Below are 24,984 nucleotides of genomic sequence, written 5' to 3'. Positions count from 1 at the left end.
GGAGGGGATACGGGGACATGTGTATGCATATGGTTCATTCGCTTTCCTGTGCATCAGAAACTAACACGGTACTGTGAAGCAATTATATTCCAATAAACATCTATTAAAAAATAAAAAATAGGGGGCCTCCCTGGTGGCGCAGTGGTTGAGAGTCCGCCTGCCGATGCAGGGGACACGGGTTCATGCCCCGGTCCGGGAAGATCCCACATGCCACGGAGCAGCTGGGCCCGTGAGCCATGGCCGCCGAGCCTGCGCGTCCAGAGCCTGTGCTCCACAACGGGAGAGGCCACAACAGTGAGAGGCCCGCGTACCGTAAAAAGAATAAATAAATAAAAAATAAAGTACATGAAAAAACTCTTAAAAAAATATAAGTTAGAGAAAAAATGGCAGACCGGAAAACTGAATTTATCATTTTTCCTTGATAATCAACCTTTTCTCTCGATACTAAAAAAAGTAATAAATAAATGAAAGGGTATAAATACACAAGGACAAAACACGAGAGAAGAAATGACAGCAGGTAGCAGAGCTTCATGCAGTTTCAAGGCTGGAAAAAGGGCAAGCTGGGAGCCAAGAGTCTGCAGAGAGACGATGTCACAAAAACCCACCTGGAAATATTTGGAAGCAAGTTTCTGCTGGAAGGCCCTTACTAGAAGAAGGGGTCCCTGCTGTGACTCAGGCTCCTCGACATTGGCCAGTCCCCTCCTGACCACTGCCCCTGAATCCCACCAGCTGGCAGGCCCTGAGCACACAGGCAAGGTTTGCTGGTGCCATGTTCTCAAGAGTGAACTTGGAGGGACTTCCCTGGTGGTGCAGTGGTTAAGAATCCGCCTGCCAATGCAGGGGACACGGGTTCGAGCCCTGGTCCGGGAAGATCCCACATGCCACAGAGCAACTAAGCCCGTGTGCCACAACTACTGAGCCCGCGAGCCACAACTACTGAAGCCTGTGCACCTAGAGCTGGTGCTCTGCAACAAGAGAAGCCACCGCAACGAGAAGCCCGCGCACCACGACGAAGAGTAGCCTCCGCTCGCCTCAACTAGAGAAAGCCCGTGCACAGCAATGAAGACCCAACGCAGCCAAAAATAAATAAATTAATTAATTAATTAAAAAAGAAAGAGTGAACTCGGAGAAGGACCACCAGGACTTGAGAAATGCCTCTCACATGACAGAAAGAAGCCGACCGACCTAACTGGAAAACGAATCAAAACACAAGTACCTGGGGGAAAAGTCAATGCTGGGTTAACTTAACCAGTCAATGTTGGTTAAGTTAACCCAGCAAATAAGAACAGGATACAACAAAAAACAAATCAGAGAATAAGGACATGTTCTCAGAGACTGAAAAAAAATCATAATATGGTTAAAAAAAAAAAATCAAAGGATTGTAAGACAAAGTTGAGGAGCTATTCCAAGGAAGCGAACAAAAGACAAGGCGTTTAAAGATAGGAGAGAAAATTTGAGCATCTGTGAAGGAAAACAAATGGAGCAGAGAGAAAAGATGGCAGAAAGAAGAACTCACACAGGGGCTTCTGGAAATAAGATGTGTGAGTCTCCAGACTGAACCAGAGAGCGAGGAAGGCGCATTCGAGCACAGCGGGAACACACTGAAAGTCCCGACCGTGTCCGGGGTGAGATTCTCGTAGTGGGTGGGAGGGAAGGACAATCCTTTCTGTGAAGTGAAACCTGAACAACAGCCGACTTCCCATTAACTTAAGGAAAACGCAGCAATGTCTTCAATAATCTGAAGGAAAAGTTTTCCGACTGGAATTCTATCCACAACTAAACAACTGTGGTTGAGGAGAGAGAACACATATTTCGACACACACCAAATAAATGAGTAACTATCTCCCACAACCCTATGCCCCAAAGCCAGGAGAAATAAACCAGGGAAATGAAGACAGAATCCAGGGAGGGTCTGACAGAGGGAGCTGGAGGGGATTCCAGCAGGCAGGTAGGTCCCAGGAAGACGGCTGTGCAGCCCACCTGCAAGAAACAGGCTCACACTGGGAGGTGAGCAGAGGCGGCTCCAGAAGGGTCACCTGCAGGGGCTGTGTTGGCTCGGGGACCACCTGACATGCCCAGTGCAGCTCAGAAGGGCTTCGCAGGTGAGGGGTGACCAGGCAGGAGTCTGAGGCCAGCCAGGGCCGGGCTGCGAGGAGAGACGCCTGACGCAGTGTGAAACGACCAGGTTGTGTTCACCCAAAACCCACCAGGAAGATCAACCATTTAAAAGAAAACATCATACGGAAAGTCAGACAAACGACGGAACAAGAAATCCAAGAGCTGTGGCTTGGGGGCCCCACCTCTCAGAACACTGCACTGTCCACTGCACCCCCATGGATGGTCTACTGTTGCAGTGTCGCTGCTTTGTTTCAAGATACTCTGACCCGTTTACTTGTTTTCTGTGTTCCAGTTCATTCACTTCAACTTCTAGTTTGCTCTTGCTTTCCTTTTTCGACTCATTTAAAAAGTTAGTTAACTTTACTAGTTGAATATTTAAGTAATTTATTTTCACTCCTTCTTGTTGTGTAGGGTTTACATTTACCTCTGAACACACACACAGTGATGTCCCAAACGTTTATCTCTTTAGTGTCCTCATTAGACTCCATCTGGATTTTCTAAGATTTGGGTTGGGGTCTCCTTTGACCCTCTGATTGCTTAAGCTGTATTTGTGAATGTTTTTGCGTGTCTTCTAGATGATTGGCTTTCCCCCCCAACAACTTCTTGTTTTATTGCATTTGATCAGAGAATGGGTCTGAATTGTTTTGGTTTTCAGAATTTATAAGTTGTCTGTGGCCTAATAGTTGAGTTTTGAAAAGTGCTCTTAAGTAGGCTTATTTTTTTTTTTTTGGACATATATCTTCCGGTCAGTCTTCGTCTTTTTAAAATCATGTTATTCAGATTCTATATATCTGTATTTGTTTTCCCTATTTAACCTATCATAGTCGTAAATAGATGAGTTACAATCTCCTAATGTTATTGTGTTTCTCAGTATATTTCCTGCAGTTATGCTTTCAGTAACATGATCATAAAGCACATTAAGACTTACATGTGTCTTAGTCTCATTATGAAATTTAACCTTTTCTATTGCAAAGACCTCCCAATTACAGATGAAGAAACTGAGACTAAGCATAGTGTGGCCATTTGCCCCCTAGTTATAGTAAATGGCAGGTCTGCAAGTCGAACTCAGGCCAGTCTAAAACCTCAGACGTTAACACAGTGACTGACACACACCACATACACCACACACACCACACATCTGTAGGAGAACAGATGTGAAGAGAAGAAAACAACCTGAAATAATTTCCATCGTAATTCTTGAGTTGGCAAAATAGTTCCAGGCAAACCACAAACAGAGGCTGAGTTGTGCTAGCAAGTTCCATGAAGAGCACCCAAACGCCTTAGATCTATCTGACCCCTCACTCCTGAGCAGCAGGTGCTCCTTTCCATCTGTGCTCTTTACGGCATGACACTGGCGATTCAGGTCCTGCATCCCACCTGGAGCACCGGGGTGGGGGTCCTTACACTCTGACGGTACCTGGCTCTCTGTGTAAAGAATAATCATTACTTCCTAAGTAAATTACCCTTGTATGTTTTATGGCACAGAGGTAGATCAAGTCTTCCGGAGTCTATGCTCTGCTCATTTAGAAAAAACAACATACCTAATCTGGACCCTGGCTTAAAAGTAGGTTTACATCTTGTAGTCCCAGTATTGTCATCTTTAAAAATTTCTGTGTAAACAAATACACCTACTTCTTTTTATTCACTATGTAAATTCATTCAAATAAAATGTAAATTGTGTGATAATTTTGTGCCAAAAGGCCTATTTTCATACAGATAAGAACTGATGCAATTTCTTTCCAATAATGGTTTATGCAGCTTCTACATGAACTCTAAACAGCTTTGAATATTATTTTAAATCCCTTGACTATTTACATGAAAACGAAAATAAACCTGTCTGAAATTCATCTAAAAAGGATACCAAGGGATCTGCCTGATCTCTGAAAGTGGTATGTTCTCTTCAAACATCTTCAGCGACATCCTCATGTCACTGTTCTTGTCAGCTGTACAAAACAAGATGCTGACAACTTATTTTAAGAATATTGTTTACTTCCTTTCAAAACACCAAACCTTCAACATCTGAATGAGAAATACTGACATGAAATGGTGAAAACAACATTCACTCCTTGCAGGCACTTCACGGCCTGGGAGAGTTTCATGGAAAAGCAGCTGAAACAGCCACCTTCCTAAAAGCAGCTTCCCGAAGGCTTTTTTGGGAGCACAAGTCAATTGAGTTGTTTTGTATGAAACTGCAGGGGGGCTTCTTGTTTTACTTTTTCTTCATTTTTTAAGATACAAAAATATTTGCTTAAGAATCTTCTGGACTAGAGACTGTAAAAAGCATTTTATAGAATGCTGACTCTTTGGTAAAGGTATGCATCTGAGACAAGTTAAATAAAAACTTTCATTTTAGAATGTTTAATTTAAATTCTTCAGGAAACTCAAGCTAGACATGATTATAATAGTACATCTAGGATTCTGGGAGAATGCAGCAACATTTTAAAATTCTCATCTCTTGCTTTGACATATAAGAAGCAAAATGTATAATGATAACTTTGGGCGTGTTACAGCAAATTTCTAGCACGTGTAAGGGTGTGTGTGCATGTGTGTGTGTGACATGCTCAACAGATACCACCAAGACATGCACTGAAGAATAATATTCTTCATCTTTTACAGTTATGTAAGATTTAGACTACAATAACATGAAAGAAATAACATGAAAACAAAACCCACAGATTATGGATGATGTAAAAATTTTTTTACCCAGTTAATTACAAAAGGATTTAAATAAATTCTTAAGTTATACACATAGTCACATAAGTAAACTGACTAACCTGGGAAATGACATTCAGAATGTCATGACCTAGAGTGAATTAAAAACAGATTTGGGCTTCCCTGGTGGTGCAGTGGTTGGGAATCCGTCTGCCAATGCAGGGGACATGGGTTCGAGCCCTGGTCTGGGAAGATCCCACATGCTGCGGAGTAACTGGGCCCATGAGCCACAACTACTGAGCCTGCATACCACAACTACTGAAGCCTGCATGCCTGGAACCTGTGCTCCACAACAAGAGAAACCACCGCAATGAGAAGCCCACACACCACAATGAAGACTGATCCCTGCTCGCCGCAACTAGAGAGGGCCCGCATGCAGCAACCAAGACCCAACACAGCCAAAAATAAATAAAATAAATAAATTTATAAAAAAAAACAGAACAGATTTGGTTGTTAAAAAGAAATCAGTGTATTAACTGAAAAGGCCCTGGGAATCAGTCAGTCAATGAGTAACGAGCACCTCAAAGCTAAAATTGGCAAAGACAGACCATCACTGAAAGTGATTAAAGCAGGAGACAGAAACGCCCGGTGCCTGCAGGAGCCGACCTTCCTTCACCCCCGACCCCACCCTCCTACATTGCCTTGCGGTCACCACTCCTCCAACAAGATATTCCTCCCGCTTCCTTGAGTACAACATAGTGTTCAATGTAAGAAAAGCTTTTCACAGGTAAGTCAGAATTTATTTACCTGATGGTCTAAACACTTTATAAATTCTATATAAAAATGCAAGTCCAAGGAAAACTCAGTTCTCTAACTTTTGTCTTTTTCCATTCTAGAGAGAAGCCAAGTACAGGTGCTCATCACTTTTTATTTTTCTTCTCTGAGACAATGGAATCACCAAGGTGATTCCATTTTGAAGATGTTTCTTTTTCTTACAGGAGCCCTGCTCCAGCATAACAAGGTCTAGGCCAGCAGAAGAGCTGTGGCCCAGTCACCCAGTCATAGCGCCATCACCAGGGGCTGCCCTGTGGATGTGAGGCCTGGATACAAAACATATCCTGCCTCATAGTTCCCTAAAAATGTTCCATCCTTCAACAAAAAACCACAAATAACAAATTCTGGCGAGGACGTGGGGAAAAGGGAACCCTCATGCACTGCTGGTGGGAATGTAAACTGGTGCAGCCACCGTGGAGAACAGTATGGAGGTTCCTCAAAAACTAAAAATAGAGCTACCATATGACCCAGCAATCCCATCCTGGGTATATATGCCCCCAAAACGAAAACACTAATTCAAAAAGATACGTGCATCTCACACCACTCAGAATGGCCATCATCAAAAAATCTACAAACAATAAATGCTGGAGAGGGTGTGGAGAAAAGGGAACCCTCTTGCACTGTTGGTGGGAATGTAAATTGATACAGCCACTATGGAGAACAGTATGGAGGGTCCTTAAAAAACTAAAAATAGAACTACCATACGACCCAGCAATCCCACTACTGGGCATATACCCTGAGAAAACCATAATTCAAAAAGAGTCATGTACCACAATGTTCATTGCAGCACTATTTACAATAGCCAGGACATGGAAGCAACCTAAGTGTCCATCAACAAATGAATGGATAAAGAAGATGTGGCACATATATACAATGGAATATTACTCAGCCATAAAAAGAAACAAAATTAAGTTATTTGCAGTGAGGTGGATGGACCTAGAGTCTGTCATACAGAGTGAAGTAAGTCAGAAAGACAAAAACAAATACCATATGCTAATACATATATATGGAATCTAAAGAAAAAAAAAAAGGTCATGAAGAACCTAGGGGCAAGACGAGAATAAAGACACAGACCTACTAGAGAATGGACTTGAGGATATGGGGAGAGGGAAGGGTAAGCTGGGACAAAGTGAGAGAGTGGCATGGACATATATACACTACCAAATGTAGAATAGATAGCTAGTGGGAAGCAGCCACATAGCATAGGGAGATCAGCTCGGTGCTTTGTGACTACCTAGAGTGGTGGGATGGGAGGGTGGGAGGGAGGGAGACGCAAGAGGGAAAAGATATGGGGACATATGTATATGCATAACTGATTCACTTTGTTATAAAGCAGAAACTAACACACCATTGTAAAGCAATTATACTCCAATAAAGATGTTTAAAAAAAAAAAAGATATGTGCACCCCAATGTTCATATCTCACAATAACCAAGACATGGAAACAACCTAAGGGTCCATCAACAGATGAATGGATAAAGAAGATGTGGTATATATATATACAATGGAATATATATATATAATTGTATATATAATTACATGGAATATATATAATGAAATTTTGCCATTTGCAGCAACATGGATGGACTTGGAGGGCATTATGCTAAATGAAGTAAGGCAGAGAAAGACAAATGTATGATATCACTTATATGTGGAATCTAAAAATTAAAACTAGTGAATATGACAAAAAAGAAAACAGACTCACAGATATAGAGAACAAACTAGTGGTTACCACTGGGCAGAAGGAAGTGGGGAGGGGCATGATAGGGTTAGGGGATTAAGATGTACAAACTACGTATAAAATAAATAAGCTACAAGGATAAACTGCACAACACAGGGAATATAGCTAGTATTTACAATAACTATGAATGGAATATAATCTTTAAAATTGTGAATCACTATGTTGTACACCTGCAATATATAATATTGCACACCAACTATATGTTAATAAAAAAAGTAAAAAAAATTTTTAAAGTCCCATTCTTCTATCACGTGTTCAGTTATCTCATTTTTTTCTAAGCCTCACAGAATGCCTTTTTTAACAAACACTTCTTTATTTTTACATTTTTCTGGTTTCTTCCAAAGTTCTGATGCCAACCCGGTAAAGGCTACTTGCTGGAGAGAATCACATCAGATATTCTCACATTATTCATAATCAGATACTATAACTAAGAACAGCAATCAGACCCACTTGGGCCATACTGGATGAGAAAGTTCAGGGAAGCTGCTGAAACACAGTGGAGTGTGCCCACTGTGATCTGGTCCATGTTTTCAGAATCCAAGTAGGGGAAGGTGAATAACCTACACATAAGAATCGTGGTCGTGGGGGAGGGGGGCAAGTCAGCTGGGGTGAGTGAGCTCCTCGGTGGTCCCAGGAGCTGCCCAGGTGATGTCTGTGACCCCAGCCCTGGTGCCACAGGCGGGCAACTGCAGAGGACAATAAGGGACAGACCGACCACCACGTACTGGCTGGCTTACTCTGAGGATAATGATTCAAGCTTTGAAGGAGGCACCAGGATGTCCAGTTATCCATCCAGAAATACCTGGCACTCAAAAATCCACCATGAGGAGGCAGAACCTGGTACACTCTATCAGGGCTGTCCAGAGGAACTTTCTGGGCCATCTAATACGGCAGCCATGAGCCACAGGCGGCTCCTGAGCAACTGAGATGTGGCTACTGTGACTAAGAAACTGAAATTTTCATTATTTTTAATTGTAATTAATTTCCATGTAAACAGACCCATATGACTACAACTACCATGCTGGACTTTGCAGCTCTAGGTTTTTAAAAACTAACATAAACACCCAAGAAAAGCCTGAAGAAGATTATTCACAGCCACACACCCCTAGTAGTGTCTGGAAAGTGGTTCTATCGACAGGGTCCTCACCTCACACAGACCCCAACCCGATGATGGGATGGCTCTTCCCCCACCCGCTCCCCCGTGTCCTTTTCTCTCTTCCTCCCTTCCCTCGTACAGAACTCCAGCTTAACCACCAGGGCCCCTCTTATAATCTGCGAGTCCTGCACTTGTCCAAGTAACCAAGGTGTCTACATGTCTTCAATTTCTTTCTTTTTTATGGTTGCTATATTATAATCTTTTAAGTGTTAGTTTTTTTTATTTTCAACTTTTTATTGCTGTATAATACATTCATAAAGAAAAGTACAAGTATTATTAGTGTACTTAAGCTCAATGAATTTTCACAAGTTGAATACATCCCTGGTTATCAGCACCAGATCAAGAAACAGTATTACCAACACCTTGGAAGCCCCCTTTTTGAGCAGAGAACTCACGAAATGCTCCACCACTAAGGTTCTTAACGATACAAGTGTTGTGTGGAAAAACATGGGCATCCAGGATGCCAAGTCAAATGGAGATTCACGAGAGTCTGATTTTGAATGTAAAGAAGCTTATGTAATACTTTAACCAATTTGTGTCACTTTTTCAAACATGTGCAAGAATAGGTATTTGATTTTTAAATATCTGTGACAAAAGATTTAGAACTCTTTCAATTAAGTGTTAGTATTATATTTACACATATAACATATTTACGTACATCAGCATTATTTCTTATAGTAACACTTGCTTTGGTTCATTTAGAGCTGTTTGAAGCACTGGTTTCCAGAACTGCAAGCACCTGACACAGCGACGACTTCTCTGTGGATCTCTTTTATCCAAACAAACATTTCCTTGTTTCACATATATGATTTATCCTTTTCTCTTCATAGTTATCTACGTGTTTGTTTTATCTGTTTGTGTATTTGGACAAATCTGATGTCAATTCTGTTCAGCTTTAATTTACATATTCTGTAACTAGATCACCAATATGAATAATTTATCTATATGTTACTTTACCACTTGATGGTGACAGAAAAAGCAGCGAGGACTTCAACACTTACTTGTACTTATTTTTCATTATGAGCACTATCCTCTCCATACTACTATCACATATTTAAAACACAGGCGTATTCTGCAATGTAACTTCACGCTATTTTTTATCCTATAACAGAATTATCTCATCCCCAAATAAATAAAAAATAGAGAAAAAGAAACAGAGGCAGGGTGAGAGCCAGGGGCGAGGCGGCAGGAGGTTCTGGAATTTCTTGAGAAGGCGGCGAGACGGGCAGATGTGAGGGGAGGATTCAGGAGCGCGAGGGACGAAGGGTGGGGCATGTGTGCACCTGCTGAGACAAGTGTCAGAGGGCAGAGGCCCTGGGAAGCTTGGTGGTCTGGGCCGGGCCTCAGGAGGCCAAAAGGCCCGGAGGAAGCAGGCTGGGCAGGCATTGGAAATGTTGAAGACGGGCCTCGGGACAGGGATGGGGGAGTATGATGGGGAGGTGTCCAGCTCCCAGAGGGTCATTACGATGCTTCCTACAGCTGCTAATCTGCATCATGTTTCACTGCATCCCTGAAATAATTTAAATAAAAAATTTTACCTGTGATGTCCTGAATACCGCGGACCACGGATATGGCCTATCCCTCGGCACCCTGGAGTGGGACAAACAGCTTGATCTGGAAGGATTTTCACATCATTTGCCCCTTCAGGAAGTAAAAGAACACACCTTGAAAACACCCTCAGCAAAGAAGAACTGGAAAGACTAAAATATGCAAATGATATTCATCAAGACTTTACAAATTAAAAACAAACCGTCAACCGGAAACACTTATTGGGTACTTGCGATGTTTTATAAAACGATCTAGCAGAAAATATCAGTGCTGTAATATATAATATGAACAGCAACTAACATCAGAGGCTGAGCAAAATGAAGAGGCATTGAAGAAATTTAAGAAAAAAAAAACAAACAGAAGAACATGACATGTCTTTCACAGAATAACACTGGCTAGGGCAACACAGCCATGAGCTGAGCAGGTGAGTGGGCAAGGTCTGGTCTGTGGTTCCCCATGAAACTCCCTTCAGCCACAGCAAGGCTCCCCCAAAGGGTGGACAGAAACTGAACCAGCAAATGGGGCGCAGAGAAGACAGTGACATGGCCCTCCCTGTGCCACTCAAGTGTGTCCCAGCGGCTGAAGAGCCAACTGCCTGACCATTCTGTACTGGGCTGTGCCATGCTATATACACTACATGATACTATTCTATACAGAGCATATCATACTGTACTGTACCATACTGTATATATATAGCGTACTCTACTATACTGCACTATACTATACTGTATTACACTATCCTAAACTATATACACTATACTTTATATGCTATACCGTACAATGCTATATATACTATATTATACTATACTATTCTATATTTTACTACCAATATATATACAATATTACAGTATACTACATATACTATACTACACAATACATAACCAATCCAGGCCAGAGATGAATTCTGTCAAGCCCAAGAGGCAATGTAAAGATAATCAGGACTGAAACCCCCTTGCTCTGCTCTGTGATTTTTCTCAGTCTGGTTTGCCCCTTCCCTCTCCTCCCCTTCCCCCCCCCCCCACACACGCGCTCCTGGAATGTTCTACCCCCTCCTGTCATGCTGCTCTGGGCCTCGTTTCGATGAAGATCCCACGCCTTCCCCCTCCCTCCCCAGCTCTTAGATTTCCATCTCCTGTTCAAGCTCCTGTCTCCTTGTCCTGGTCTCAATACTTTCTCCGACTCCCAGCTCTGATTTAACTTGCCTGTTGGGTGAAGACATTGCACCCTTCAGCTTCTTCAGGAAAAGATGTGCATTTTCTCACACTCCACATGCCCCGGGATTGGCAAAGAGGAAAGTGCCCTCTTTTCCCGGCACCCCTCCTGGACTGTGCTTCCTCCCTGCTCCTCGAAGACTCCCGACGCAACAGGCCCCAACACCGCCGGCCCCTCGTGGCTCACTCCCCAGCCCCCATCACCCCGCACCGCTCAGGAAGACCTTGGCCCCGGCTCCCCGGGTGCCGCTGCATCCTTGCTCCACCGTCACCCGAGGCGGCCCCAACGCCCGCTGTCCCGGTTGTCCTCCCCCATCTGCTGCCCTCACAGATCATTAACCGGCTCATCCTCGGGGCCACTTCACCAAACCCGGCTGGGCCACACACGCAAAGAAAACCCTCCGGATCTTGTCGTCACCCAAAATGGCACCACTTCCCAAATCATCTTGTAGTTGGGCTGCCTGCTCAGGTAACCCTACTGCTGAGGCTCTTTTCAACATCATGGGAACTTCCAGGCCACTGATCTCCCTTCCTTCCCACCATCAGTCCCCTCACATCACAACTCCCTTCCCTTGTCTGAGTCTATCCACCAGTATTTGACCTTCTGTTGCACGTGACATAAACTCTCTTTCCTCTCTGACCTTTTATCACATCTGGTTGTGAAAAAAAAAAAGCCAGCCATGAATCAGCTGTGTTATCCTGCTGCTCTGTGTTCTTTATAACTAACTCTTCCTGGGAAAAATTACACAGCTGTGTGGATTAGGTGTTATCAAAACATCTGTCTTCAGTGTCACCTGAGCCCTCTAGGCTCTCCCAAACCTCCCTCTAACCTCCATCCTCCGGGACTCAGTCGCTGGCTCGCCTGCTGCTTCACCGAGAGAACAGGAGCCTGCTCACCTGTGTGCCTTCCTATCCCCCCTTCCTTCCCATCACAGTGCAGGGAGCACTCTGCCCTCCCCCAAGCGAATCCTCACTGTTTAGGTTTGGATCTTATCTTCCTCCCACTCTTCAGGAGCTTTGGGCTATCAAATATTCCAATTGCACCTTGACTATTGAATCCTTTCTACCAACACTTAAACATACTCCAGTTTCCCCCATTGGAGCCACATCCCCTTTAGCTGCTGTTCCCTCTTCTCCCATTCACAGCCAGACTTCTCAGGAGGTTCTCTCTACTTGCTCACATCCCATTTCTTGAACCACATCAGCCTGTCTTCTGAGGTCACCCATGACCTCTCTGCATTAGGCCCAACACGCACTGCTGAGAGCACACCACACTCAGTGCCTTGGTGCTAGGCTGACCACAGCTGGCTACTACCTTCTTGAACTGTTACTGTCCACTGGCTTTGGTGACATCACACTCTCGCCATCAGCATGTGGGCATTCTCTTCTTTGCCAGCTTTTCATCCTCTGGTGAAACTTAAAATGTCAGAGAACCCCAAGGTTTGTTCCTGGGCCATCCCCATCCATTTCTTCGTTCACCAAATGTATACTATAGATGCTCAAAGGCTACAGCCCAGACACTCTGTAAGTTCTAGACCAATGCATCCAACTCTTCACCCAACATCTCTGTTGGGAATCTCTCAAAGGCGTTTCTAATTCAACATGTTCAAAACTGAAGTCACCGCCTGGTCCCCAAACTTCTTTTCCTCTAGAGCCATTCGTCTCAATAAACCGCATTAATCCTTGATATCTTTCCTGCCCTCATTTCACTCCACCCAACTTCCGGCCAATTCTCAATCTCTTAAGTATTTCCACCTGCCAACTTATTCCCATCACTACTGGGTGCCCTGACCCAAGCCATCATCGCCTCCCCCTTGAAGGACCTCAGTACCATCCTTCATTCAGTTCAAGTTCCCATCTTGCACCCAGGGTGACATTTTCAAAACACAAATCTCACCACATCACTTCCCTCTTAGCTTCTTTCAATGGCTTCTCATGGCTCTTGGGATTAAGTCCCAAATCCTTAGCCTGGCCTACCTGATCCCAACTCCCATTTACTTCTCTAGATGCGTCTTACTTGATCTTTCTCCTTACTCAATATTCTGCATCTATACTGGCCTTTTCCTGTCCCTTGAACCCACCAGGTTCTTTCACAGCTGAGAGCACTTGCATGTTGGAATGAGCTTCCTACCTCTCAGCCTGGAAAGCTCCTACTTATCTTTCAGGTCACAGCTTACATTTCACTTCCGCAGGCTAACTTCCAAGAGTAGGTTAGGTTCCCTTTTTTAATAGCACTTACCTCTACTACAAACTAAATGATGTATTTGTTTAGTGTCTCTCTCTCTCTCATATTAGAATCGTGAGCTGCGAGCCTGGGTGTACTGCACCATTGTGTCGGCACTGCCTAGTATGTGACATAGTCAGTGCTCAGGACATGCTCACTGAATGACTCGATGAGCTTTCCATAGCTCTTCCCTCAAGATGCTCAGAGTCTAGAAGAGAGGCTTACATAGAAACCAGAAACTGGCATTACAGTACGATTCTGTTGCAAAAAAGCACTGATCGAGGCTGGGTCCCAGTGTATGATGATGTTAGAACAAATATTTACACCTCAAATAGATTTTTGTTAAATTTACTGAACAATAGGAAAGCATGCATTAGATACTTATTACACCCTCACAACCTGTGCAACACCTTGAGGGACAAGCAGAAATAAGAGCTGCCCGCCTCCAAGGTAGCTTTCAGAAAGAGCTTGGAAAAAGAAAACAATTATTAAACAAATGAACGTTTAAAACTTGTAAACAAGCCCCTAATTAAGAAGTATGCTTGTGTCAAACAGTTTAACAAAAAAATCTATGAGAAAAGAAAGAAACACAGGGTATATAAAGAGACTTTCTCCAAACCGTGCCTCACAACACGCTCCCAGGGCCACCAGCACAAAGGCCTAGAACCTAAATCCACAGACAGGGCAACAAGCCAGTGCCCACCTGCCAGCCCAGGTGCAGCTCTGTGCGGACAACGCTTCAGCAGCCTCCCAATGAAGGCTACTGAATATTTCAGGACTATTTTAATGCACTTGATTCAATCAAGGCTTGAAGTGATATTTTATCAAATATTACTTTTATCAAATATCACTTCAAGCCTTGATTCAATCAAGGCTTGAAGTGATATTTTATCAAATATTTATCAATGCATATTTATCTCCAGATCCCTGATGGGTGTCGTAATTCTCTCCTTGTAGGATCTGTAAGGAGAGGCGTGACCCCGACTATCGGAGAAGAGTTATTACATTAAGAACCACAGCAAGGACATAACATAACATTACATTAAGAACCACAGCAAGGACATAACAAAGAAGAAGTCAAGGAGAACATGCAATGAAAATGCACAGAACCTAACAGTTTTCTTGGTAATTTTGTATGATGAAGTTTAGTGGGTTGACTCGATGGTGAATTAGACAGAGAACCGTCTGTTGGTAAAAAGAAACAGGTAAATTCTGTAATAGTTCATGTTATTGCCTCTAGGAAAAAGGGGAACCTATGATAAAATTAATGCTTTTCCCCAGAAAATAACTGCATTTTTGCCAAGAATATCTTACTTGTAACTTGGCTATTTGAAGAATTAGGTCTCAAGAAAAAATGTTCTCAGCTCGAAATCCCTTCCTTAGAGAGAGCATCGCTGACCGTATCATGCTTTCTTGCCTTCTTTTTACCACTTTGCCTGAAATGCCCTCCCTAGTCTATCTGCTCGTCGCCTGGCAGGTGAGTCCGGGGTGGGAGGACATCCGCCTCATCTAGCTTGTTAACCGCCACACCCCACCTGCCGCAGTAGGGACAGCACACAGGAGACGCTGAATAAGAGCGTGGTTTGTGAACGAATAAATAACTACAAAGACAACAACAGTGACCACCTCTAAGCACTGTTTTGGTACATCCTGACCACAGTGCTGTGAGATAATCACATATTATTCTCATTTCAGAGCTTAGATTGTCTAAAATCAGCCTTCAGTCTGCTAACTATTGTGAGCTACTCGCTACAACTAGCAGCATCGATAGCTCCTAATTTAATCCAAGTCTTCTACGAAAATTTTACTCAGGCAGGAGTAAATCCAATGGTAGACCTGTTGCTGCAAGGAAAAAGAAGAAATGGAAAATACCCCTGTGAACTGGAAATTATCTGAGTAACGAACAATGTATGTACTAACGCGAGACCACAGCAAAGCATCCTCACGGAGCCCCATTCTCACAGAGTTCCTCTGTTACCACAGCTGCCAGGGCGGACACTGCAGGTGCCCACCCAACACCCGTTCCCCCAGCCCTCCTTGCTAAGGAACCCTGACTCGGTTCAGGGCAGCAACGAGCCCATGCCTGGCTGACACAGCTGCCTTTCCCAGCCTCTTTCACACCTGGAAGTGGCCATTCGACCCTCTCCAGACAGTACAGTCTAAGGGGAGGGCAATGCTGGATGTTCATAAATACTTTTTTTGCCTAATTTTAGGTGATGCTGGTGCTGCTTTTCCCGTTTCCCCCTTCCTCAACCTTCACGGAACGTAGATATAAGGGCTCATGAGGTGACAAGCTCAAGGACAGAAGCAAACGTGTTGAAGAGGGCAGAGAATGAGGGATGACGGAGCCTGGACCCAGGACCTGCCCGCGTGGGCCTGGCACATCAGTGTCTGTCATGTAGGAAAAACAACCCTCTCTTTGATGAAGGTATTGGGAACAGATTTTTATGTTACTTGCGGCTGAAGAAGCCCTACAATAAGACAGCAATTGTATTTTGCTTTTCCTTTTGTGAAATCAAGGGATTGCCCTAAAACAAAAACTAGGGCTGCATGTGAGTGGTAGACCTATTGTGATGTAAAGATGATGTAAGGGGTCAAAGGCAAAATCAAGAAATACAAGAGGCTGTTCTCATCTCAAGGGAGCTGTCCTTATTTCAAAATGGCCTGAACTGGCAACTGTGAGTGATGTGGATGAGAAGGGTCCTCATCCCAGCCAGGGTGGGGTAGAAGCTGAAATCATCTCCCTCCTTCTCAGCAGAAAGCAGTTTCCTCTCCCAACTGTTATTTGGTACAGAGACGACCCAGAGCAGAATGACAACACTGACACTGACTGAAGCAAATTAAGATGATCTATTCACTTAAACATATAAGTGAGCCCCAGATTGATGCCGGCCGGCACTGCAAGTAAGGATTGAGCAGCAACATTCTTGGCCTTATTTCAACCATCATTACCCGCAGTCACTTAGCAAGCGTTTTATAGAGAAATGACATTTGCACCTGGTGGTAATAGCCACTAGAGTGGATACAGAAAAGGAAAACAGATTCAAATGTCACTGATAACAGACAAGCAAGATACATTATTTCTTCTTAATTTTAAAATAAAAATAACCACTGAGGATTATTCATTCATTTAAAGAGATACCAAGTGCCTGTTATGTGTACCCTGGGTGCTAGAGATACAGTGAACTAAATAGAAGACCTGCCCGCTTTGAGCTCACCTTCTGGTGCCAGAGACAGAGTAAACTACAAATAGAAACAGTGTAGAGCCAGGGGACACGGGTTCATGCCCCAGTCCGGGAGGATCCCACATGCCGCAGAGCGGCTGGGCCCATGAGCCATGGCCGCTGAGCCTGTGCGTCTGGAGCCTGTGCTCCGCAACGGGAGAGGCCACAACAGTGAGAGGCCCGCGTACCGCAAAAAAAAAAAAGAAAAAAAGAAACAGTGTAACGTCAGTGACGGTGCAAGGGAGGAAGAGAAAGTGACCGGGTGGCAGCGGGGACACTGGTTCAAGGCAGAGTTGTCAAGGAAGAGGTCCTGATGTTCGGACAGGATCCTGTGTGCAGTGAAGGCACGAGCCGTCCTGGGACAACAGCAGGAAAGCCAGCGTGGCCGGAGCCGCGTGGACAATGGAAAGGGCGCGAGAGGCGAGGTGGCGAGGGCCACGGTGAGGTCTCCGCCGGACGCCGGGCTTGACAGGGCACGCCTGAAGGACCGAGTGGGGAGTGAGTCACTGCGGACTGAACTTACTGCAGCCTGTTCTTTGAGCAGCGCTTACTTCTTCTACTCAGAGCTCGGGAAGGGCTACAGGCTGGCTCTGCGCTGTGGTTGAGGCATCCGTGGCTGGCATTAAAGCCGTGACCAGGATCAGAGAGATTCTTAACTGCTGGTAGTTAAGGGATGTCTGGAACCTTGAGGTGGGAGCCAGTGATCTGCGATGTTCTGAGCTCCGGCTTCTACCACGTGGCCCGACCCCCGAATGAACATGACTCACAGGGTGCCACCCCTAGGCACCGGCATGCAGGGGAGATGCTGGATGGATACAGAGCAGGTTAAAACTGCATTTCCCTCGTGCGAGCTGCACTGAGACCTGGGGAACAACATGGAGAAGAGTTATTTCAACCACATCCTTCCCTGAGATGCCACAGTGAGTCTGTGTCCGTGCAGCGGAGGAGAGGCCTGAGGACTGAGCTCTGGGCGACACAACGGGTAGAGACTAAAAGGAAGGAGGAGGGAGGAGGCCGGGAAGCCATGTGCCTGGGGCCAAGGCATGAAGGCGGTGATGCCTGGGGCCTGCAGTGGACAGACACCAACAAGCCAGACTGACCTTCAAGGGAGAAGGGAGAGAAGAAAGGGGGAAACAACGGCGGAAACTACTTTTTTGAGGCGTTTTAGTAGAAAAGGTGATATGAAAGTGGGTTGTGGTCAAGAAGGTGTGTTCCTTACTGTTTCTCTTTGAGTGATGACAGGAATGTTTCCGTAGAAGGAACCGGACAATGTAGAAGGAGAGGCTATAGTTGTGGGGAAAGGTCCTTGAGTCACGGCCAGCGAGGCCCGAGCATGGCCGGCCTCCGGGGAAGGAAGGCAGCGCGTGGGGACGGGAGGACCAGCTTCTCCACCGAGAGCTTTCATTTTCTCAGTCAAATAGGCAGTGAGATCATCAGCTGCGATTAAGGGCAAGGAGAGCAACAGGATTAAATCTAGGACTAAAAATTTAAAAATAAAGCAAACCGTTAAAATATGGACATGTTCTCACTCCAAGTAATTAAGCTTCCGCTATCTTTATTCTGGATTGGAAACTTTTAGGTTAGTATCCTGTTTTGTTTTGTTTTCTCCCACCCCACCCCCGGGAAATTTATATCATAGTTTGCTAGAAAGATTTAATGAACTAATTACCCCAAATGTTGGAGGATGCAAATAATAAGCATAGCTTTCCAACTGAAACTATAGGTTAATCATACCTATTCTCCATCTCCTAATGAAATTAGGGACAATAAATACCCGTTCTGCTATAATAATGAGTTTCTCAAAAAGAAGAAGAAAATAATGTAACCAAACACCATGGTTGCCTGTACTAGGTTTCAGGCTGTCAGATTTCATGATATATAAATGAAATAGAACAATAATTTTCTGAAATGGGAATGCAGTAAAATAATGTTTAAAAAGGATTCTAAAAATGTAGATATCAGCTGATCTAAAAAACCTTTAAAGTGTAACAAGGGCAGTAATAGTAGAAGAGGGTAAACTAACCACCTACCTAAGGCAGGAAAACATTTAGAAGGAGGTAGAGTCGGGAAAGACCCGTGGACATAACAGTAATCACACTGGTTCCACCTCACAGAGTGCCCTGGGGTAAGAAGAGACAGCCGCGTGGACAGAGCAGACCCGAGAGAGCTTCTGAGCAGCCACCGTGAAAAGTGAAACATGTCACATGGGGCTTTGCTCCATATTTAAAAGGAGTCAGCAGAGCAGCTGGCAAAGATTTTTTTAGCAAAATATAATAAAATGCACTTACCACATGCAGTGTTTTAAATGAGAGACCGAATGGCACAGAGTGCAGCTGGTAAACTACACAAGGATCCTGGGCAGGGAAGGTCTCCTGTCTACGTGCGGGCACAGGACCAGGGACACCAGGGCTTTGCTGGAAAACGGGGCGATTTGGCCCAAGGGACCAGATGAAGCACCTTAGACCTGGCCATGCACTGGCCTGAGCCACCGTGAGGAGGGTACAGGGCTGGGAGGAAGTGTGAGTGGTGGTGCGTGACATATGGCTATAATGACATTAAGGACAGAGGAAGAAATACACGTTTGATCCCATACACCTCGCCTTCAAACATTCTAAAGTAAAGAATTTGTACCATCTATATATACCACAACTATTTAAAAACGCAAGACTAGGCTCTTTTTTTCATTACTGAATAGCACAGGCCTTCATAAAATGCCAACCTGCCTGGTAACCCATTTTTAACCTTTCAAAAACTCAGGAAAGTGACATCCCTGATTTATGGAAGGGGAAACTGGGAGGGGTCCACAGAGATCACACAGAAGCACAGAATTTTAGGAACAGAAGAGTGGTAGAGACACAGGCACACAGAGAAACTGGTTTACACGTAACTGAAGTAAACTGAATTAAACCTAATTCTTTCAATAACTGATAACCGTCCTGTGAGGAACTGAAGGGTGATACAGCATTGAAAAGCATCCAATACAAATACTATTTCACTAGACAGTCCTATTGCATTTTTTTCATTATTTTTAAGAAAGAAATCAAAGCAAATGCACTTGTCTTCTAAACCTTAACTTTTATACAAATTCTCTCTCAAAGATAATATAGAAAACCAAGACTACTTTCTTACTTTCTGAAACTCCTAATTTAGCTGATCTTTTATATGAAAACCGCTTTTTTTTTTTAAATGACAAAAGTGGTGCTTGGTTTATGTAAATGGTTACTCCCACCTAATCTAAGTGAAAATGCTGCAAATCCACCCCCTCCTCTCCGCTGATTCTCGTGCATTCTCTCTCCCACTCTCTATTTCATTTCTTCGTTTCTACTTCTCTCTCTTCCCCCCCTCCCCCAACTATGTCTTGTGCAACAAGGTACTAAATAAACAGAAGCCACAAGGCTGTCCTTATTCCCAGGATTTTCCTTATTCATATGAAGGGAGATAACGGACAGGCCTAAAACTGTAAGTAAATCACGGTTGCTTATGACTTGTTTTTGAGCTTTCCCAATCCTTGAACTAATTTTCCCCCCTTTTACTAAAAGAGGAAATTAGTTAATAAGTTCCATTTTCACTGAAAGTGTCACACATAATTTGCTGACTAAAAAATCAAACTGATTAGTTGCTGACAGAAACGTCATCTGTTCTCATAGCCAAACATGCATAAATATAAAAGTTATTTAGAAGAATTAAACACACTCTTTAACTCCAAAGACTCCAAAGTGGGGTAATTAGAACACCATCCCGATAACCTGCAGATTACACCTAAAGCAGGTACCACGGCATCCACAGTCTCTCCTCAAATTGGCCTTGACCTCATGTGCCCACACTAAGAACTTTCCTCACCACGGAGCTTTTGGACATTCTTAATGGAAAATGCTGGGAGTCTCTTGAGAAACGCTTTTAAATATTTATTAATAATTACGTTTCTCCCCATGATTCCTACTCTAACCCTAAACTGACAGTTCATGAAGTTCCCACGTTGAATGACTTGAGAACAGTGTTGTCAGAACTGCCACATTTCTAAGGGGAAGGAAGCCTCCCTCCTCCGTCGTGTCTGTAACAGATGCTCCGATAAAATGGGAGAAGCAGCTCACCTTCCCCCACCGAGACCCAAGCCCAGATCACAGTGACTCTGAATCAGGCTGGATTTCAGGCCTGAGAGACAACAGCCCTTCCTGGGTGTGTCAGAGCTGCCCCGGGGAGGGGAGCTCCATGGAGGGGACACCATCGGCCGGGCGTCCACGTGCTGCCAGACGGAAACAGCAAATAACAGACACAAAGGCCTCCGTTCCGAGAAGGCGCCTGCCGCAGGCTCCGACCACCCTGAGTCTGACTTGCCTCTGGCTGGGCGAGTGTCCCCGGAGCACGGACCCTCACTGCCCTTTCGGTCGGGTCTGAACACCTGGTCAGAGACCATGGACACGGCAGGATCCCAAGAGCCTGGGAGTCCACCAGAGGACAGAGGAAGGGGCACAAAGATGTTCAAATATGTAAATCTGCAGGTCCCACAAAGTTAGAATTCCAGAGGCAAGCTTCTGAATCTTATTTCTTAAGTGTTCCCCACCCAGGTTGGGGACCACTGACCGAGTCCATCTGGTTATTTTTGCAAGGAAGGAAATAAAGGGTTAGAAGTTTAAATAATTTGTGCTACATCATAACTCATATTTTGGCGGTTCGGACAAGAATTTAAGGCTCCTGGCTTGCAGATCTGTGCCCTTTCCCTCTGCTACACTGCCCTGTAAGTAACTGCTATAATCTCAACTTTTATATGTTTATACACACAATCTTTCTTAATCAACCATCGCTAGCTTTAAAAGACGGCAGGAGTAGCCACGCGTGTCAAAGTCGTCGTCACACACCTGAAATGAACAGAATGAACACTGGGTGATCACACCAGGCCACTGCAGATGGATATGGGAAGGGGTACGAGCTCAGAGTCAGAGACCCCACTCCTCTCCTCAGCCCCCTGCCCCGTGCTCCCCATAATGGGAGCAGACGCCCCAGCTCATGCTGGCCCGGGTGTTCACAATGTGGTACCCACAACAGGACCCTCACCTCTCACCCATCACTCACCTCCCCGACCCTGCCGACCGTCTAGCTGGCTGATGGAAGGGTAACCCCCTGTGCTGGCCTTACACAAACACACTCTTCAGTAACTGTGACTGAACAATTTTTTTTGCCTGACTTGCTGAATTTAGAAGCTACCCCTAGAATAAGAAGTGACTCCACTGTGTTGCTAAATTTTCCCTGGATGCCTGGCATTGCATAAAATTTGGTCAGAGGAATTATATTAAAAAAGTCCCCTCCCATTCTGATGATTTTCATGACAAAACAGGTCCATTGACGTGAAAAAGAGGATGATGACTTCAAAGAAAATGATGGAGGATGTTCTTGCCAAGCTAGAAAACACAATGCACACTGAAGAACAGAAGCTTGCCAAACCACGTTTCTTTTACTCCGCTTTACAATTCCTCAGGACATAAAGGCTTTTCATGTCCAGGAAAAGAGCCAAGTAAACCAGCAGTAAGGAGAATGTAGGATGATTCAAGGGCACGGTGTCCTGAAGGAGAGGGTCAGGGCTGCACAAGGACAGGTGGCATGCTGTCAGCAGCTGTGTCCTCCCGCTCAGTGCCTTCAACTGTTTGGTGCTGACAGAAATAATGGTGTGGAGGGAAAATGTCTGTGAAGGAATGACGCCAGTCAAATTAGGAGCATTCTAAAGAATGCTCTAGGGCAGCTCTGACTGTGCGTCTGCAGCCTCGGCTCAAGGAGCTCCCAGACGCATGGGTCCCTGGAGCAGGGCGTGGAGGAAAGGTCTGTGGTCGGGCTGCCGGGTGTGCAGGCACGGAGAGCTGTTAGCCCAAGAAGTGGCCGGTGATCTGCCCTCTCTGATCATCAAAGTGATCTCATGTGAAGTGAAACTCGCTCTTTTGCCAAGGAAAACGATTCTAATTTTTACTTTCTGGCTTAAAATGAATATCAAAGCATGGATGAAAAGTAATGTATAAGCCAAAGGCTCTTAGTTACCCAATAATTCTGTATATTTTCAGTTCTACAAGTTGGTCATTTGCAGTATTCATTCAATTTTAGGTTTGTGTATAAATTTTCAACTTCTTGATTCTTGGTTGCTTAAAATGCAGAGTGAAATGGAAAACAAAACCCATGGTCTCCATACAGCTTCCTTTATAATGCAAATATATAGTGTTTATTTTACATGAAAAATATTTGATTCTATCATCATTCCATGGAGTCCTTTACAGATGTTATCTACTTATAAAATAAAATGGACAAGTATTTTTTAATCTTTCTAATACGAGGAAAGACAAATGAACAAAACATCTCCAAGATGCTAACAGCACTAAGCTTGTCTTTAAAGCAACTGTGGGGTTGCCCTCACCTACCTCCAAGCCCTAAGTGTAAGAGAAGAAGTAGGTGTGGACAGGAGAAAGCATCTCGGGAGGAGGAATTTCTGTCTCCTCACACCGCATCCCGGTGCCCAGCTAGCGCTGCAGTGCCCTGCATGACCTCCACCAAGGCTCCCAGAGGTGCCGGGTAACAGGGCCAGCTCTCCCTCCAAGCTTTGTCCTCCTGGTCACCAGTGCACAACTATGTCCCAAAGGACTTTCCAAGTCCTGGCACAGCGCTCAGTATACTGGTGATACCAAGTAAACCTTCATTCAGTGACAACAGAAACACTACCCCCTAAGAAGGGAAACCTTCCCTCTCAAGTCGTATTTCCAGGCAGGCAGTCAATCACCCAAGGATCCCATCAATCAGGCCCTGTAGGGGGCCAAAGGAATAGGAGTATAATAATTGCATCTTGTCCCCTTTTCTTGAAGGCATTATCGTCTTCTGAAGAGGGTGACAACTCTGTCAGAGAAATCCTGAAAGGTGGACATCCATGTGCTGACGTCCACAAATGTGGCCCGATGTGACTCATAAACTGGAACAGAGTAAGGACCCGTTTCACCCACTGTCAAACCACTGGGTTATTCCATGACTTTTAGGAGTTAGTGTGCATTTGTTTTCAGTGCCAGTGACTTTGCCCAGAGATGTACCTTGCTTAGACACAATCTACCAGCATCTGTAATGGACAACTAAGACCACCGGGTCACAGGACACCTCAGCTGTGAACAGCGTGTGGCTACGGGGAGCAGGTAACCTGCACAGGGCACCAGAGACCAAGCTTTAGAACAAAGTGAGTGAATCCTGCCCTCACCCCTCCAGCAGGTAGAGTATACAAGATGAGCACTTCAACAAGGAACATTTAAAACACTAATATCATTAAGACTGTAAGTACATTTTGGAATGTATTATTTTTCCCTGATAAGTCTATCATGTAAATCTGTCATTAGGGACTTCTAAAATAGCTAACTTTTTTTTTTTCAACACAATATGCTGTAATTGTCTATCAAGTCAATGAGTACTTAGGGACTCTTAAAACTGCTGATTACTTGCTTGCTGTATTTTGGAAGAACGAGTACTAAAGATTCCTTATGAAATTCTCCTTAAAACAGAATGAAATTGGAAATGTGCTGTTACCTGGCTAAGTTAACCATCTTCAATTTTTCCTTGGAAAGACATCTATCCATCATCATATTTATCATTCCATATCTGGGCTATAACTGCATTAACTCCTATTTTATAATCTAAGTGAATTTCCATCTCTGACAGAATAAAACTTTTCTAATTCCCAATTCGAAATTGGGTCCCAAATGTTTCTAATCCCAAAGGTCCCAAAGAGGGCTTTATTAATCATTTATTCCTTAATGTAGATTTAAGTCATTTATCTCACTTAACAGGATAACCAATGTGCCAGGCCACATGGTACGGTATTTACGATTCATTCTGTCATATTTATACATCTGCTAGGTAATAAACTAAATGGAATAAAAATGAGCTATATCTTCTATCAAGTTATGTTCTGTTATGCTTATTTATGTTTAACAGTTAAATAAATTAGCAATGTTCCCAAGGTCCTTAACATAAGTTATAAAGGTTATAGATATTCTTATAGTAGTTTGTACTGCTATTAATATACACTTTAACTTCATAATAATGTTTTGTTTAATTTATTTTGTAATCAAGCATCATAATTACTTCCAAACATAAATCAAGCAGAAGCTAAAGAAAGAACAATGACAAGATTACTTAGACACGGAAGCCAGCTAGGAAATCTCCTTTTTCTGCCTGTCGACTTCCTATTCATGAAAGATTCTTTTGTTAGCTGTGGGGGATGTTTGGCCCACGTGTCCCCTACTAGGGCCTGAACAGACTAAT

At 44.1% G+C, this 24,984-nt stretch overlaps 1 protein-coding gene across 1 annotated transcript in view; it reads right to left on the bottom strand.

The window, feature by feature from the left end:
• Positions 1-24,984, bottom strand: part of L3MBTL4 (L3MBTL histone methyl-lysine binding protein 4) — a gene marked incomplete at its 3' end in the record, with an annotated part of 382,269 nt that overhangs the window by 175,762 nt on the left and 181,523 nt on the right. The window contains 1 exon segment of the mRNA XM_081252127.1: positions 10,039-10,141. Coding sequence (XP_081108253.1) covers positions 10,039-10,141 — 103 coding nt within the window.

Source organism: Mesoplodon bidens, assembly GCF_964165515.1.
Source record: "Mesoplodon bidens genome assembly, chromosome: 13".
Lineage (NCBI taxonomy): Eukaryota > Metazoa > Chordata > Mammalia > Artiodactyla > Ziphiidae > Mesoplodon > Mesoplodon bidens.
The sequence above is the reverse complement of the archived record's forward strand: the minus strand, read 5'-3'. Positions and strand labels throughout refer to the sequence as shown.